Source organism: Arachis duranensis, chromosome 10, assembly GCF_000817695.3.
Source record: "Arachis duranensis cultivar V14167 chromosome 10, aradu.V14167.gnm2.J7QH, whole genome shotgun sequence".
NCBI lineage: Eukaryota > Viridiplantae > Streptophyta > Magnoliopsida > Fabales > Fabaceae > Arachis > Arachis duranensis.
This window is the reverse complement of record NC_029781.3, coordinates 89,627,569-89,647,336: the sequence shown is the minus strand read 5'-3', so window position 1 is coordinate 89,647,336 and position 19,768 is coordinate 89,627,569. Positions and strand designations below refer to the sequence as shown.

Here is a 19,768-nt window from a genome sequence, read left to right as displayed (position 1 = left end):
GCTAATTGAATTAGTAATAACAATTTCCAATTTTAAATTTTGTATATTAAGTAGTTATTAAAAACTGGGTAATAACGATTTACACGGAAAAATTATTGATAAATTCAATTAACCATATAGAAGATAATATACTAACAGTTTTAGTATATTATTTATGGCAAGTAAAATTATTTTCTCAGATTTTCTATTAAAATTGAAATTAGTAATAGTTTTAAAAAATGTTTATTAATAAAATTACTAATAGTCACATTTTTATACACAAGATATATGTTTTCTATATATTATTTAAAAAATATAATGAAACATGAATAATGAATGAGTATGTTATTTCTTCGACTAGCTAATTAATATAAAATTGAGTACCCATTTTTTATTCAATTGAGGTCATATTCTGTTTGGTAAAAGTTTTAATCACCTTAATTAAATCATGTCTTTGTGCCTTAACTTATACAAGTAGTAATATGTTACATATTATTTGATATATCTAAGTAGTTATTTCTCATAGTGGAGATGTAAAAAATCATATTAAGGTTTATTGCCAAATAATTAGTGGATGAATAATAGTAAATTATATTATTTTGGGAAAGTATTTTCATTATAATTATATCAAATCAATATTTAATTATGATAAAATATGTCAATTATAATTATATCATAAAATTATAATAATTACGATATTTATGTTATATATTTTAATCATTTATGTACGTAAATAATTAGAAATCAATCAAATCAAATTATCGCGATAAATAATATGTTGTATATTATTACGGGAAATAATCTGTAGATAAAATTGAAATTACACCTGTGTCATATAATTATAATTGATTAATTGGTATAAAATGAAATTATACACGTGTCATGAGTAATAATCTAAATAATTATATCTTAACAAAATATAATTTGAAATAATTTATAAACAAGTATCTTAACAAAAATAATTATTTAATAATTGATTTAAAAATTAATGCAAAAAATAATTTTAATAATAGTATTATTAACTGGATAAATAATATAATTTCAAATTATTACTTGAAATATAAATAATATATGAAAATCAATTGAATAAATCAATGATTTTGCACCTTAATAATTTGACAACTATTACTCAATTAACCAGTTAATTGAATTAGTAATAACAATTTCCAATTTCAAATTTTGTATATTAAGTAATTATTAAAAATTGGGTAATAACGATTTATACGAAAAAATCATTGATAAATTCAATTAACCATAAAGAAAATAATATACTAACAGTTTTAGTATATTATTTATGGCAAGGAAAATTATTTTTTCAAATTAAATTTTATATAATTATAGTAAGTCTTTATAATTAAAGCAATATAAAACTGCTTCATATATAGCGATAATATTATACATATTTATATATCTTTTCTTTTATCTCTTTTTTTTTAAATATTGACATATAATTAATGTAAAAAATATATAATATTAAACTGTTTTGTTATGCATATATATGAATTTGTATAATAACCCGTATAATTTATACGTATGGCATAATACATATGTCACAAAAAGATTCCATAATTTTTGAAAACCACTGTTTTGTTATATGAAATTGAAATTGAAATTAAATAATTTCTATTTATATAATTTTTTTCTATTAGTATCGAGTATTTCCATTAAAATTTATATCGTTTGTAATTAGTGTGTGTATATATATAAGTCGTAATAGTCAATTGTTTCAATTATTTTGATGTTAATGCTCTTGCGAATGAACTAAGTGGGTATTTAGAAAGGCTAACTAATGAGCAAAAATTTGCATACGATCAAATAATTGGTGCTGTTAGCGGTAATATGGGTGGACTTTTCTTCTTATACGGTCAAGGTGGTTGTGGAAAAACATTCTTATGGTCAACTATATCATGCTCAATTAGGTTTAAAGGAGGTATAATTTTAAATGTTGTTTCGAGTAGGATTGCTGCACTTTTGTTGTCTAATGGAAGAACTGCACATTCAAGGTTTAAAATTTCTTTGGTCATAAATGAGGATTCTTTGTGTAGCATTAAACAGGAAAGTCCTCTTGCAAGGTTAATATCCAAGGCCAAATTAATCACATGGGATGAAGCTCCAATGATAAGTAAATATTGTTACGAAGCTTTAGACAAATGCCTCAGAGACATCTTAAGGTGCTTATATTCGTATAATGCTCATTTGCCATTTGGAGGTAAAGTTGTTGTTCTCAGAGGAGATTTTAGATAAATTTTACCTGTGATTCTCAGAGGCTCAAGGCAAGATATAATTCAGTCTTCTATTAATTCTTCATATTTGTGGCATAACTGTAAGGTTTTGAAGCTTACAAAAAATATGAGATTGTCACTAGGTGAAAACAACAACATACAAGAACTCATAAATTTTGCAGAATGGCTACACAAAATTGGTGATGGTTTGGCTGGTGATACAACAGATGGTGATCGATCGTTCATATACCATCTGACATTTTGATTAAGAACTCTGAGACAGCTTTGGATGACCTCATTGATTTCGTGTATCCAGATATGTTATCCAATTTATCCGTTGAAAATTATTTCAATGATAGAGCAATTCTTGCACCAACTTTGGATTGTGTCGCTGATGTCAACAACAAGATGACTACAGGGTTACCTGGACAAGAAAGAGTCTACTTAAGTTCAGACTCTGTGTGTGCTGAAGAGGAAAATATAGAATTTGAGTTAGATGCTTTCTCGCCGGAGATTCTAAATGGAATAAATTGTTCAGGTCTACCACCACACAAGTTGGTTATGAAGGTTGGCGCTCCTGTTATGTTGCTGCGGAATATAGACCAAACTAATGGTTTGTCTAATGGAACGAGGATGCAAGTTAGAAGAATGGGAAATCATGTGATAGAATGCAAGACTTTAACTAGTAACAAAGCTGGAAGTATTGTTCTTATCCCAAGACTGAATCTAATTCCAAATAATGAAACATTGCCGGTCAGGTTTCAAAGAAGACAATTCCCAATTATCATGTCATTTGCAATGGGAATAAATAATTCCCAGGGACAAACTCTATCGAAAGTTAGAATTTACCTTCCAAGGCCAGTTTTCACCCATGGTCAATTGTATGTTACGTTATCAAGGGTAACGAGTAAAGATGGTCTGCGAGTGCTGTTGCAAGATCATGGACACTTGGAAGATAACTGCACGATGAATGTGTTATATAGAGAAGTTTTTGAGAGCCTATAATAAAAAGGTAATAACAAAATGTCTTACTAAATCTATTTATTTATTAAAATTTATTACTATCACCTAAAAAAATTTAGAAATTCTAAGAACTAATAGATGAATTCTTATTGTACATTAATAGTTTGAGAATATTAAAATTATCATTAAAATTCGTATAATTTTATTCTCTTGACAAACAATTTTATAATTACGTTAATCATATAATTTTATATACAAACATTGATACGATGTTGTTTCATGTATATACTTTGTAGGTATCAAAGGATAGCATTGAATTGTTATTCAGTAGGTTTAAATTATTTATTGTTTATTACAAAATTTTCTGCATTAAAATTCTCTATTAATTTGTTCTTCATTTTGAGCTGATTTTGATGTTTTCTTACTTCACAGTAAACTAACATATAAAATTTTGTTGATAGATTTAAGTATTACTAGATTATTTATGGTCATATTGAGTATATATGCCTGATTTATTGAAAAAAGTAGATTAAATAACTATTTTATAGTTAATACAATTAACACTATATTAAGAAAAGAAAAATAACGCATACAAGTTATTTTTTATTAATTAAATTATTATAATTAAAATAAAATTTAACATAACAACTTAAAATTATAATTTCAATATTATTACGTGCATGGCACGGGTGATTAAACTTGTATAAAAGAGTATTTATAGGTACTAAGAGAATCGTAATAATAAAGACGTAATCTTTTATAATAAATATTCAGATATACTAAATAATACTAATTGATCCTAATTGATCCTAATTATATTCCAACATCCCCCCTCAAACTCAAGTGACAACTTGAGTTTAAAACTTATTTAAAACAACGAAATAAAGAGAAAAAAAAGACTGCATAAACTGATAAAACGGTGCAGACGAAACTGCCGGAAGGAAGCGTAGATGGAACTGCCATTTGTATGAAGGAAATGCAGATGGAACTGCCACTAGTTTGAAGGAAGCGCAGACGGAACTACCACTAGTCTAAAGGAAGCACAGACGAAACTATCGCTATCTGAAGAAAGCGTAGACGGAACTGCCGCTTGTCTGAAGGAACCGCAGACGAAACTGTCATGAAAAAATGCAGACAAAACTGCCACAAGAGAACGCAGACGAAACTACCACGAAAGAATACAGACGAAACTGCCACGAGAGAATGACAAAAGGGAAAGAAGAATGTCATAGAAGAAAATGCAAAACTACATTGATTTCACCACAAGGAAAACAACCTATCCTCTTCAAGGAGTATACCATGGCTCTGATACCATGTTAGAAACAAGAGATTAAACTGGAGGAAGGATTTGTGTATTATTGAGTGTATTCAAGTTGTCTATTCAAGTTGTGTGTTAAGTTTTCTAGAATGATACAATATAAAAGGGTATTTATAGGTACTAAGAGAATCGTAATAATAAAGACGTAATTTCTTATAATAAATATTCAGATATACTAAATAATACTAATTGATCCTAATTGATCCTAATTATATTCTAACATGGTATCAAGAGCATATGTTTTTTTTTCAATGAACATTTGTTCATAGTTCCTTGTTTTTCCTCTTCCGGTAGTGTTCTTTGGCCTCAATTTTCGACCCTTTCTCGATGCTTTGGTTTGTCACCGCCCCACCATCTTCTTTGTTTCGTCGTTGTGAGTTCAACGAGACCAACCCCGTCGCCGGAAACCGCCGAACGTGCTGCCAAGCGCCGTCTGAAGGTCGCCGTCCATTTTGCTTCTTTTCCTTTTTTCAGATGCTTCCAGGACCGTCCGATCTCCACATCCACACCCAGGATTGACCCACGTGTCACGAAGCCACGCCCCCAGCATCAGCGCCCACCCAGCACCGTTTGATCTTTAACAACGATCCACCGGTCCAACGAGCGCCACGTGTTGCGGAATCAGTGTCTCTAGCAACTCGCGCTCGTACCGACCCGACCCGGACCGCTTCGCGACCTGCGCCCCGCCCTTGCTGACTCAGCTCTGACGAGGTTTCTCTTCTCGAATCAGATGTTGCCATGTGTCACCTTCCCGCAGACGTGGCTGCTGAAGTGGAATCTGACGTGGCAGCTAATGTGTCAGACAGTGGGACCCTCCCTAAGGTTTTTTGGTGAGCTCTTTCCGATTCTGCACTCCGATTTCTCATTTTCTGCTCCGAAATTTCTATTTTTTCTCCTCTCTTTGATCTTTGTGCCTACTATCATGGAAAAGCCAGATATTTTTGCTGCCACCGACAAAAAGGGTAAATTCTGTCAAAACTGTAACCGTTCTGGACACCTCTTCTCCGACTGTCCTTTTGTTGAATGTCGAACATGCCACCAGAAAGGTCATATTAGCTACCATTGTTCACAGCTGTTCTGCCGTTACTGCAAGCTCTCGGGACATTTAATTACCGCTTGCCCTACTCGCCCACCACGTCCTCATCCACTCAACCCGTCTTCTGTCTCTCTATCTGATCTTGCATCTCTTCTTCAGCGTCTTCTCTCCGTTTCTGGTAATACCCCTGCTTTTTTTTCGATCCCTCCAGGTAATTCTAAATGGTACTTTGACTCGGGTTGCTTTAATCACATGTTTCCGTTGCGTAATATTTTTTCGTCCTTGTTTACCACTACAAATTGGCCTTCTATCAATACTGCAAATGGCTCCCTCTTGCTAGCAACACACAAGGTTCTATATCCCAGACAACTCTTAATCTTCCTGATACTTATTATATTCCCAAATTAAACTTTAATCTTATTTCTGTTGGTCAACTTTGTTTCTTTCATATTCACCTACTTTTGTCGTTTGTTGTACGAGAGTATATATAAATTTTTTTGTTGCATGGGAGTACATCAAAATTTGAAATATAATTTAAGTAAAAAAATTTCATATTATATACCAATAGAGCAGTGACATGTATTAACAGGGTCATTAAATAAATTATGTGTATTTAAATTATATTTTAAATTTTTAAACAATGGGTAGTTAGAAAAGAGATAAACGTGTTAATAGTAGACAGTTTAATGATTTCCAAGTAAATGTGTTAATCCCTATCATTTAAAATGGACTAAAATTGATCAAACATATCTATTTTAATCTATTATACCAATCTTTTTATGTACTAATTGCATGAAAAAAGTTTATATTATTGATATTATTAATATTTTTTATTAATTCTAATTTTTTTAAAAAAATACATATATCTCATTTACAGTGTAAACGAGATATACTATAAACGAGATATATATCTGTTTACAGAAATAAACACGTGTCGCATACATCCGTCTTATCTCGTTTACACTGTAAACGAGATAAGAGAAGAGTATTTATTTCGGCAAAAAATTTTTAAATTATTTATTTTGATAATTATTACATTTATTTAATTTATAAAAATAAAAAATCCTAGTTTAAGTGGCTAATTCACACAATTTGAGCACAATCTTCTATCTATGTATTATGCTATAAGATTTTTATTGTATTTTTATTTTTTTATAATAACAAATCTTTATATAATGTTATAGGATTCTTTTTAACCTTAACTTTTCATATTCTTTTATCCTTTATTTTTATGTAGGTTACACTATTGTTTTCAATGTTAATGTTAATTTTTTTAATATATATAAATTTAGTTAAAAACTAATTCATTCTCTTGTTCTTTCATATTTATTACTCACTCTTATATTTTTTCTTACTATATAAATCAACATTCATTTCACACATTTTTTTTATCCTCTTTCACAGAATCTCAGATCTTTTTCTCTTTTTTGCTTCTCTCTCTCAATTCTTGCTAATTTTTTACACAATTAGAATTTAGTAGATAATTATAGTTTTATTTTTATTTTTTTTAATTTGTTAAACTAATGTATGTATTAAGTGAGTATATCCATTAGTTTTTCTATTTCTTTGTGTAATTGCATTCATGAGTTATATATTGTCTTTATCGCCTATATATCATTTCTTTTTCCTTTCAACCATTTATATTTTTTTAATATCATTTAGTAGTTGTAGTAATATCGTTGAAAATACATGTCATAATTCATGAAAAATAAAATTAAAAAATTAAATATCATTTTTAACTATCAAAACATTAATAATATTTATACTAGTATTTTATCTAATAATTTTATCATTGTACTATAATATGTAAATATAACCTAAAGAGATAAACAAAAATAAACAAAACTAACTATTTAAAAATAAAAATAAAAAAAATTATATAAAATTAGATGAATAAACTTTAATTGAATTTTTTTATTACTTACACAAAATAGTTTCACAATCATTCTTAGACATTTTATTTAGGAATAAGTATTGTTTTGATCCCTCGAAAAATTTTCTGCTGTTACCTTCATCATCGAATGAAATGGGTGTGTGCAATGCCTCGGTCTCATACTGAAATACGATTTCCTCCAATTCTGTTGGCACTTCACTGAAATAGAATCTCCCTACCCCTACATTATCCGACTACACACCAGGATTATCACCACCACCTCCTTGATCATTTGGCCCATCAGTCCCCTGACCACCAGCATTAGTGTCTACACTATTTTCTCCTCTTACATTCACCCTTGTCCCATGCTGAACCATCTTCTTTCTAACCTTAGACTTTTTTTTTTACCCTTACCTCCTTGCAACTGGCTTCTTCGGAGTCACTACCTTTTTTCACCCTTGATATTTCTTTTTCTCTTGCAACCAGCAACCCCTCCATTACTATCACTTTCAGTACTATAGGTCTCCACTCCAGCTGGTGGAGGTTTGTACAGCACATCTTTCGTACTTTTGTACCCGTCATCTGATGAAGATGATGTCTTCAGTTCCTCTAAAATCCCATCCACATCCACATCCATTACCCCATCACTATTCTTGCTAACATCTTCAACGACCTTAGGGACATCGACTTCATGATCAAAGTATATATGGAACTCAGAAGTCTTTTGGTTCTTTAATATGTTCTCTCGCATTGCATTTATCCCTACATCCGTAGTTAACATGTTCAATCCAGACTCAATGTCGCTACTTGTGGGATCATACCAGTATACTTCCTTGTATGACTGGTATCCTAAATCCTTAAATAACGTTACAAGGTCTCTGAAGTTCACAAAGTCCATATCCATCTCAGGGAACCTCTCTTCCTTCCCATTTTGATAAACCAGGGCTCCATCACTTCCTCTGACAAAGTTACCTCCATGGTGAAAAACTGACACGACAAAAACAGTAACCATCTGAAATTAACCAATCATCAACAACGTGTCAATCCAAAAATAGTTACCAAAAATATGAACGAAATCCCTTTCCCCGAACACAATCTCTCCTTCTAATCCTACGCGCAACGTTTTCAAAAGAGTTTTTCGCCTTCATTACACCACTGTTACCCACACTCTCAACATGCACACACACTGCCTTCACCCTTTGTTCACACCACAATAACCAAAACTTAAATGCTAAGCATCACGATCTTACCTTCTGATGAAAACAGCAATTACAACCTCAACAAAAACCTCCTTCTGGGCCTCCCGCATCAACTTCACCACGCACCGATTGCTCTTTCACATAGTGTAATTTTTTGAAGGAGAAACAGGGGGAGGGACTTTGATCGTTTATCTTCTTAAGTTTTCAATAATTTAGAAGAGCAAACATGGGTTTATGGATATTGCATATAGAAATTAAACTATGTTTGGAGGGATGGGGGATAAACGACATCGTTTTGGAGCCGGGGGACTAATACATCATATTTTTAGAAGGTCTAGTCCACGTGCCATCCCATAACGGCCATGTCAGCACCACAGGAGACACGTCAACATTTTTCGACAGGGCTAACAGACTGAGTTTAGCCCCGGAGAGGGGAGGAGCAGGGTAGATTTGTCCACATTTTTAAAAGGTCAGAAACATATATATATTTTTCAATTGTCGAGGACAAAAATATCCACAGAGAAAAAAGTCAAAAACCTATTTATTCTTTTCTCTAAATCTAATTTATATTATTATTTAATTAAATTACAAAATAACAGTTAAACACAATTATTATCTATTTTAAAACGGTATATTTTTTTATATCTTTTTATTGAATAATAATAATAATATTATTGAATCATATATAAATGGGTTTGTCTCTGGTGGCTATAAAGATTGAGTGGCTAAGATGGCTAAGATCAAAGAATAAATCAGAATTTGACATGTGGCAGAGTTTGGAGTTGAATGAATTATGATTTGACCCTAATTAACATGATTGCTAGACACCAAAGAAAAAATAGCTACTTTTCAAAAATATCTTAATAACATTTAAATTTAAAATTAATAGATAAATATAAACCTGCAATTAAATAAATTAAAATGTGTAATTAATTATTATTTATTATTCTAATTAAATCTTTAATGTATAATTATATATTTATATATTTTTAGGGAAAATTTCACTCTCCTCTCCTCTATTTACAAAATATACATTTCCCTCTCTTATAACTTTTAAAAAATCCCCTCTTTAATCTATTTTAATTTTTTTGTGTTAGCTAAGGTTAACTTTTATCTATTTCCAAAAAAAATTATTTTTTACAAAAATTAATAATTAAATTATATTTTCCTATACCCTTCAATAATTTTTTAATTATTAAATTATAATTTTACCAAAATTTTGGTTAATAATTTTTTATATTTTACTATTAATTTTTCGATATCAATGTATATTATTTTAAAATTAAATAAAAAAAATCTTACCATTGTTAATATGTATAACAATCAATATATATTGATGTTGAAAAATAATTTTACTAAGATTTTTTTATATTAAAATAAAATATATTAATATCGAAAAATTAATAGTAAAATATAAAAAAATTGTTAACACAAATTTTGGTAAAATCATAATTTAATAATTAAAAAATTATTGAAGGGTATCTTAGAAAATATAATTTAATTATTAAATTTTTTTAAAGATATTTTGGTAAAAATACAATTTAATTAATAAAAAAATAATTTATTAAAGGATATTTTGGTAAGTAAAATTAATGACAAAAAATTAAAATTTTTACTAAACAGTATTTTTGTAAAAAAAATTATTTTTTTCTTGAAAGGTGGATAAAGTTAAAATTAGTTAACACAAAAAAATTAAAATGGATTAAAGAGGAGGTTTTTTAAAAGTTATAAAGAAGGAGAATATACATTTTATAAATAGAGAAAAGGAAAGTGTCATTTTAACATATTTTTATGAATTTAATTTTGATACACTGTTAATATATAATAATTTATACGAACATTTAACAATTATGTATTATTATGTCAATAAAAATAATTATTTTTTATTAACCATATAAACAATTGTCTAAAAAGATTATAATTAAACAACTATATAAAATATTTTATATTATCAGTATAATAAAATTAAATTAAATTTTTATTAATAAGTCTTTCTTTTAATATATATTTCACAAGTATGATATATTTAAAAAAAAGGATATTTCATCATCATGTCTTTTTTTTATTTTTATATTAATTATTAACTAATGATCAGTCAATTTTCTTGATAATATTCGTAACTTTATTCTTTTAATTTAATTCAGTTTCTTAAGGTACATTATTATTAATTTAAACATTTTTTCCATTTTCGTAAGAATTTAAATTTAACGCATATTTAAAAAAAATTTCATAATTTTTAAATCAAAATTTTAATTCAATTTGTTAAGTTAAATTGTTATATAGATCACCATAAATTTATTATCCGTATGTGTAAAATTTAAATTCAAAATTTTATTAAAAATTTTATCATAGTTTTTAAATCAAAAATTAAATTTACTTTGTTAAGTTAAAAAATTAGTTAAATCACTATAAATTTATGATCACTGTTTCTTAATTTTTTAAATTACAAAGTTATAAAGTGTTAATATTTTTTTTTCTTTCTGTTTTAAACTGTGTGCTTTACAAATTCTACTAAATTCTTCATACCACATGTCATATATTTATTGAATGGTCAACTCTTAGTCATGTTTGACCACCATTCTTTTGGCCACCAGAGACTCACCCTATATAAATTATCAAATTATATAAATATATTGTACAATATTTTTTACAAATTAATTTCTAAGTTTAATATTAATTTACATATTATCTAATATATCCCTAAACAATATATCCCTAAACAATATATATAGCATTTTAAATTTATACTATATAATATTAATTTAGCATTCCGCATATCCCGCGAGTCTTATCTAGTTTATATGGTTGTAATCAACACTTGTAAAGTCTACATGAGACTTCTCAAGTATCACTGTTTCAAATGTTGGGAAGTTACATTACATGAAATGGAAAGCCAATTCACTTGAAACCAACTCAAATGTTATATTAAACAATATATCCACTTCCTGCCTGCTATAGCTTGGTGCATTCTTATACACAACCTTACTTTGTCCGAACCAACTCGAGCGGCAATGTTTCCATTGCTAGCTGAAATTTCATAAAGGAAATTGGAAAACAAAAGGATCCTTAATAAAGTGAAGAACAATAAATGATAAATGAACTGCCATTTGGGGAAAATGGAACTGAATTTACCCAAAGTTTTGGAGTTCCGGAGTCAGTCTTCTTATGCAGTTGAGATAGGTCTGACTGAAAACTTATGACAATGGCAACTTTGAACTCAATTGAGAAGGGACTGCATGGAAATAGAGAAAGAATAAAATAAAACAATAGACATCGAGCCATCAAGATTTGGAGTGTAGGATCCAAGAATTTTCGCAAGCAAATATGAAACAATTTATTATAAGGTTATTTATGAAATGGAAATATAGTTTACTGAGTATCCTTGAGCACATCACATGCAAAAAGTTGCAACAATTACTATTGTGCAATACACTGAATGGAAATTATCAAGAACAAGACACTTACCCAGCAAAAGTTGTTGGACACGTCAGAAGCCGCGGAAGTATTACATAGATAGGTATAGTCAAATTATGGCATACATCTCCATCTGCTATCTGATAAATGGAAAGGGAGTTAAAACATTGTTTTAATTTCAAATGCTTTTAAATTTGTATCACTTGCCTGAGTCGTTTGTATCAAAGATGTTTCAGTTGCAATTTTCTCCCCAAGAAGAATGGACTCAACACGAAACAACTGAATGTCGATTGAGTGAATCGGAACTGCAGATGTTTCTACAGTTAACTCACCACTAATAGGACCAGCCAAAGAACACTGAGAAGAGATCTTCCCCATCACCCGAAATCCACCTATTCAACAATACATCAGCATTAACCTCATGATTTTTTCCATTAAAATGTTTGCAAATACTATTATTCAAGTTCATTACCAACAAACACAAGCAAGTTAATATCTGCCACAGTAAATGAGAAATGTGAAAGCAATAAGATAAATGGTTTTAATGAAGCCTGGGTAGAAAGTATACCCTTAAATAAAAGAACAACACACCAGATTTTAATTCAGGAAGCAGAGAGTGTCGTTGAGTGTCCTGGGTTATGTAGAAGATGACCATTTCTGGAGGAATTGGCCGTTGTAGAAGATCAGCTGAAAAAATCCACAAACAAAAGAAATACTAGTAGTTTAATCATGATTACGTGAATAAATGTATAAAAACAGAACATTTGATTGCAACGAACTTATACCTTTATCACTTTCAACAATGAACTCCATTGTTGTTGATAAAGATTTATGTAAGTATCCGCGAGTCACATCTACAGTCACCAAATACTATAAAGGCTATCAATCACCAACTGTCGAAATTAGTTGATAAGTTAAATAAATAAAACAGAGACTTACACGTGTAAAATGAGTTATTTTTTATCAATTTTCAATTCTAAGAATTTACACCATCAGTGAACCATATGGCATCACCAAACCTTATTAGTGTAAAAATATTCAACCTTGATTAAGATCAAAGCCAATCACCAACTGTTGAAATTAGTTGATAAGTTAAATAAATAAAACAGAGACTTAAACCTGTAAAATGAGTTAATTTTGATCAATTTTCAATTCTAAGAATTTACACCATCAGTGAACCATATGGCATCACCAAACCTTATTAGTGTAAAAATATTCAACCTTGATTAAGATCAAAGCCAACTTCTTTACCAAATGTCAAAAAGAGAGATAATAATCAATAGTAGGAATGGTGGTGAAAATTTAATCATGTAGATCAGTTGGCTAAGAAAGCATCTTCCATTACATTACCTGGATACTTATATTTGCCCCATGGAAAGTCTCATAAAACTTTTCCAAATTTTCACCTTTCTGTCTAAGGGTCACCGAAAATGGTATCTGCCACAAGATTGCAAACCTTTAAATGAATATGAACACAGTGAACTAGGTTAAATCAAATTAATAGGAAAACCTGTCAAATATGGTACTAAATTTTCACTCAAAAGAACATTATAGTATTTCAAATATTATTTTGTTCAGAAAAGCCAACTTAAGACAGGAACTGCAAGAACAAATCCAACTATGTTATTCGAACAGTGAGATCAGATTTGTTTCGTAGGACAGTATCATATTTTTGGCAAAAATGAGAAAGTAAATCCAGATGAGACAAGACACTCATTAAGGGGTAAAATCATATAACAAAACAGCTTCTTAAAAGCTTAATCTTCCAGATGGTTGCAAGTCTAGAAATCAGATATTTAACTGAACTTCACCAAAATTATGAGAAAACCTCTGCAGAATCACATATGGTTATGCTTATCTTTTTATCAAATTAAATTCCTCTATCCCCAAAACAAGAACCTCATGCACCAGGCCCACCTCTTTGGGAAACAAAACACAATGGGCTAGCTCAATATCTTATCCACTTGATAGCTGATACTAGATATCATGCCTTAATAAGATAAGTAGTCTAAAAGACAAAACTGTAATAAATAGAAACTTCTATTCATTCACTAATGATATATTACCTCTGTTGTGCCCGAAGCAATCTTTCCAGAAGGTTTAACCTCGATGGTCCTATTCCTGTTTACAAGTTAGTCATAACAAGTTTCATATTTTCCTTTCTGTAACACCAGAAATTCCTTATGAGTGCTATTAGCAAAGTATCAGCTTGAATGAAAGTGATCATGCAAAGCATAATTGTTATCAACCAACTTCACGATGCCGTTTATGTTGGTCCCAACTAGTTTTTAGGGAAATGATAATGCCACTCCACACATGATTCTTTTGCATTGTATATTTTTATGAATTTGTGGAAAAAAGAAGTGGGATTATCAAAATTGGAGTGGCAATATCCATTTCCTAGTTTTTATCTAAAGCATTTAAACTTTTTTATTTGCAAAAAAAAAAAAAACATTAACTCATTATTGCAATATTGAATGTAACTCTTTTCAATTACAATATATCCCAATGATGTTGTTATTTACAATTATAAACTCAATGTTTTATTCTGCCATTTAAGTTTAATAATAATTTGAAAATCAAATCAAACATTAAGTCTATCAGAATTTTGGAGATCACAAATTTCAGCAGAAACTCCGCCTATGTTACACTTGCGGTACATAGCCGGTCCCAAGCCCGGATAAAGGAGGAGGGTTGTGTTAGGTCTTCGGCAACCAACGTAAAAATATAGCCGAACCCCCCATGACAAATTTCAGCAGAGGCAGCAATGACAGTTTAAGACACATCGGAGGCAGAGGCGGTGGGGTTGTGCCGTGGTGAGGGCAAGGGGTTTAGGTGGAGGTGGAGGTGGAGGTGGAGGTGGAGGTGGAGGGTGGTGGTAGTGGGGTCATGAGGGACAAATTGGTCCTGACCAATCCCAATCCCCCTCTAGCACGGCATTTAAATGGTCATTTCATCACAATAACAAGCCAGCTAGGAAAGTTTTGTTATCAGTTCACGGTGGATTTCACAAAAAGGGCTATGTTGTCTCACGACAAACAGGATCAAGGGCCAAATTGTCCTGTTTTTTTTTGTCATGCGTCACATTTTCCTCTAGGAAGATATACACGGACCAAATTGGGTGTTTACTCGCAAAATTAACAAATTACAGGGATAATTTGCCAATTTTAAAAGCATAAATACAAGTTGAGTTACACACTGTTGGATCTAAAAGTAAAAAACCTAACAGCTAAAATTAAAAGCAAACTTAGAGGACTAATGTTAGCCCCAAATAAATCTGGGACCAACAGAAATGCCACCCACTTTCACCATCAAAAAGAAAACAATAGATGATACAATGTACTCTCTTGAATTCTTCTTATCATTACTATCTTCTTGTTTTATATATATTTATATATAAAATATCGTCTCTCATGAAGATTTACCTAGTCAAAGACCGGTAAGTTAATCACAGTCACATAGAAACTGAATCAAATCCCAAATAAGCAGACTAATCTGCAAATCTATAATTATAAGGTTATGCATTACGGTTGGCTCATCGAGAAAGATCATATATGCAAAAATGAATAAGGTAGAAATCATTTACAATTTGTTATTTTGTTTAGACAAGGAAGCAAGAAATCAATAACACTATTTGCCATATTTTGAAAGGAAAAGAAAATCAACAGCATCAATAAAATTCACACTCTGCTTGTCAAATTACACAGTAAGAGAACAAGAAACAAACTTACAAAATAGGAATTGGCTTAATAACTCCATAGAGTGACTCAACAACCCCAGCTGATCCTCCACGAACCTTCACCATACACAACAATAAGGCCAACAAAACCATGAATTAAAGCTTCAATAAAATACTAACTATAAGGTTTGCGTCTTTTTGGTGTAACGAAAGAGAAGGGTGAACCTGCATGTTGACGGATCCTTTGAAAGTAAGGCGAATTCCATAGTGGGAAATTGAAGACTGCGTTTTGATGATGATTTTGCCTTCCAGTGCTTCCTGAAGTCAAATTCCCAATCAATAATCGATTAAGAACATTTGTGTGTGTGTGTGTGTGTGTGTGTGTGTGTGAGAGAGAGAGAGAGAGAGAGAGAGAGAGAGAGAGAGAGTTACCGAAGGGCGATAAATACGATTGAAGCGCGAGAGTTTGAGGTCGATAGACATCGCAACTAACTAAAAAACAAACAAGCACTGGTCACTGGCTCTGTGGCTCACATGAATTATGAGCAAGGTTCTGAAAACCGGACTGGTCATCAAACCGTTCTAGTCACTGGTTTACTGGTCCAACCGGTCCAACCGTGGTTCAACCGGAAAAACCGTTCCATGATAAAATAATAAATAAATTATAAATAAACATCATAAAATATCTTTCAAATTTAAAACCCTATACAAACTATCAGTCTATCACCAACTAAATGTAATTAATTAATCATCAAAATATGCAAAATTAACATCATTATACTTCCATTAAAAATAACTGGATTGAATTGCAATGCACAAGTTAAAGATAGACAATATTGCCTTAAGTAATTGAGTCAAAAAGTAAAACAAAACAGGCCCTTTTAGTTCTTTTATGCTTGTAGGCTTTCAATAATACAATCATTACCATACAGAGGAACTTTCTTGAAGGAATTTATGGCAACCAAAATAGGCCCTGCTTTTGTCTGAATTGTACAAGATATGATTAACAAGGTTAAATATTGTAGTTAATCAGACCAAAAAAGAACATTTCCCAGTTGTCTCACTGAGTACAGCCAAATGGCACAAACATCACTGTGTACTAGCATAATTCTAGATCAGACTCAGTTCCAGAAGATGTTATTATCTTCACCAGCTCCCAATTCCCATTTGAAAGTTGAAGCCAACACTGAACCTTCTGAAATAACGAACTTCAGAAGTAAGGGAAAGAAATAGAAAATTCTAAACTATCCATGTCTTACTAATAATGAGAACAGAAAAACTCAATCTCTTGAACTCGATAATTACATCAGTTATCCAACTAAATAATTGCATCACAGTTATCATAAACTGATTTCAAAGCCTAGAAGCAGAGTGAAATTAAAAACATGAAGCATATAATAAATCAAAAGATCACCAATTGCAATTTTTTAATAAGAACAGAAGTTAAGAACAATGAAAAATGAAGAAAGATTAACATTTTTCAACCCAAATTTAACAAAGCTCATCACAATGATTAACAACAACAAAAACACTGTAGGAACAGTGAATCAGTAACATGGGCAGTGCAAATTTAAAATTTAAAAGTTATCAATTTAAAATCTATCATCAAATACAATCAGTGAGCAAAGCCAATCAACCAAGCACTGACTGAGCATTCTGTTATGATTCTGTTACTGGGAAGCAACAAATTCAAGTTACAGCAACATATTTAACAAATCTTAGTAAAGTCCCGATTTACAGCAACATTTAGATCAGCAACAAGGCAAATTTATTGATTAGCAATTCAGCAACATGCACAAATACAGGGAGAAGGGAAATTTGGAAAAGAGAGAACAGGGAAGCGATGGTTCAGGGACTCACCAACCGTTGACGCCGAGTCGGCAACCACCCCACAGAAGGCGACGAAGCAAGAGACAACCCCACGAGTTGCTTCTGCCGCCGGCGACGAGACAGACGAACCACGAGATGCCAGTGACCGAGACGAGACTCGAGTGACACTGGGAGGCAGAATCGAGCAGAGACAACCACGGACAACGAGCAGCAACCAACGCGCACAGCTCGAGCACCCACTGGCGGAGGAAGGCGCGAGCAGCCGAGCACAGAGGAGAGAGACGAGATGCGAGCACACGACGCGGAGGATCCCGAGAGAGAACCGAGACCACGAAGACGGTAGTTCTTGAGTCGTCGGACGGCGGCAGTAGACCCTCACTCCGACAGACGGCGACAACGATTGGTGGAGGCTGCTAGGGTTTGCTTTCTTTGGTGGAGGCTAGGGCATTTGCTGGAAGGAGTTGGAGAAGGGGGATAAGTGGATAACGCGTGCAATCTTTTCCTTCACGAAAGGAAACGACGTCGTTTTTGTAAACCGGCCGGCTTCTGGTCCGGTCAGCCGACCGGTTACCGGCCAGCGGTTCTCGAATGGTTTTAGATTGTGCGGTTTTGCACATTGGATCGGATCTTTTCTTTGCCGGTCCGGTTGAACCGGTTTGACCGGTCAATCCGATCCAGTTTTCAAAACATTGGTTATGACATGAGTTTAGTTTTGAGAATGCAACACTCCACTTCATTTCCTATTATAAATTGCTCCGGTAACCTTAGCAACATGGAGGTTAAAATTATGCTCTGTTGTAAATACATATAAAGAAGAAAATATCATATCGGTGCTCCACATATTCTAATTTTGGTCAAATTGATTTTTGTTATTGACAAAATAATCTTTGAATGATTTTAAAATTTGACAAGCATATCCGTAAACTCATCAGAGTGCAATTCTAACGAAAATAATGCTAAAGTGGCCGTTGTATTTTCCTGTTATGATAATCTTATTAATGTACATATATAGGTGGAATTTTTAATTAATTAATCAAATTCTATCTGAACAATCCATATCCTAACCTTAATCTCCCTCCCCAATGCACTCTCACACTTTCTCACTTTAAAATGAACCAAAACGGCGTCTCAACCTTTCCACTCTCACAGAGTCGCTGTCGCTAACACTGTGTGGTCACGCGTCTCCTTGCGGGGTCTACTACATCTGCCAACTCATGTGTTGTTCGTCACCGGTCTGTGCTTCGCGGTGGCTCGTTTCTCTCCTTGCGGTCAAATATAAGAACAGACACACGTAGTAGTGGTGTCTCACATCAGCCTCGTCTCCGCGCCTCTCGCCCATAATTGTGTCTCATTTTCCTACCGCTAGTCGCTAATCACAACTGCTCGCTGCTCATACAATATAAACAAGATAAGATACGTTTTCCGTTGAACATATCACGTTTGCACACGTGGTACATGAGAGATGATGCACTACACATATCTCGTTTACAGTATAAATGAGATACGTAAAAAATTATATCATTTACACTCTAAACGAGATAGACTACGAGAAATTTTGACTAGTTATAAAAGGATCTATAAGTATTAGTCTTCTCCACAAACATTTCACTTCTTCTTCTCCACTCTTTTAATAAATCTAGTAAAAGTATCTAGTTGTAGTGGATATATTGTTGTATGTATGTATCCCAATTATCATATGAAAAACAATGACAATGAAGTTGTTTTTGAGTGTGATAGTCCTTTTCTTTTGCGCACTTAGAGACTAAGTTCTTTGTCTGAGTTACAGAGTCTGATATTTTACGAGTCTCAGTGCTAATGGGACAAAGGAGATTGGAAAAGTTAGATATAGGTTGTTAGCACCGATGAAAAATCGAGTATTTTAATTTTGTATTTTTTGACTCGATGGTCATGAGCATGTGCGCCTGATGTTTGATATCTACGGGAAAATCATGGCCGAATAAGTGATGAAACTTTCTGTGGAGGTTAGTGATATTGGTAGTGGTGGTTCTAGGCCTCGAATTTTCTCTAAGATGACCCACCTTTTGCATCACTCCCTTTGCACCGTGCTAGTCCTATAGTACACATGGACATGGACAGTGAGAAGTCGGATGAAGAGTATGTTGCGGATAGCAACAAAAATGGTTCTTCTGAGAATGATGATGAGCAGAAGTTTGTACCAGAGACTCCTATCGGTGATGGTTCTCATGGATGATAAGGTAAGTTGATTATTTTTCATGATTTTATTAAGTAATGCT

The 19,768-nt window shown here is 32.0% G+C and overlaps 2 protein-coding genes across 3 annotated transcripts; one reads left to right on the top strand and one right to left on the bottom strand.

The window, feature by feature from the left end:
- The first annotated feature begins 1,818 nt into the window (after positions 1–1,818).
- On the top strand, positions 1,819–3,206 carry LOC110276955 (uncharacterized). Its single transcript, XM_021134060.2, has 2 exons — positions 1,819–2,188; positions 2,485–3,206. Exons 1-2 carry the CDS (start codon positions 1,819–1,821, stop codon positions 3,204–3,206), a joined length of 1,092 nt encoding a protein of 363 aa, XP_020989719.2.
- Positions 3,207–11,223: 8,017 nt separating this feature from the next.
- On the bottom strand, positions 11,224–17,984 carry LOC107470763 (uncharacterized). Of its 2 annotated transcripts, none has more exons than XM_052255327.1 (12): positions 17,544–17,984; positions 16,116–16,875; positions 15,909–16,001; positions 15,736–15,800; positions 14,071–14,125; positions 13,355–13,441; positions 12,790–12,874; positions 12,596–12,691; positions 12,208–12,396; positions 12,056–12,140; positions 11,723–11,822; positions 11,224–11,617 (listed from the first exon to the last, which is right to left on the bottom strand). In XM_052255327.1, exons 2-12 carry the CDS (start codon positions 16,164–16,166, stop codon positions 11,573–11,575), a joined length of 951 nt encoding a protein of 316 aa, XP_052111287.1. In that variant the 5' UTR covers positions 16,167–16,875; positions 17,544–17,984; the 3' UTR covers positions 11,224–11,572. The 2 variants fall into 2 exon arrangements, with proteins under 2 accessions (XP_052111287.1, XP_052111286.1); XM_052255326.1 differs by having other exon boundaries at positions 16,116–16,175.
- Between the last annotated feature and the right edge of the window lie 1,784 nt (positions 17,985–19,768).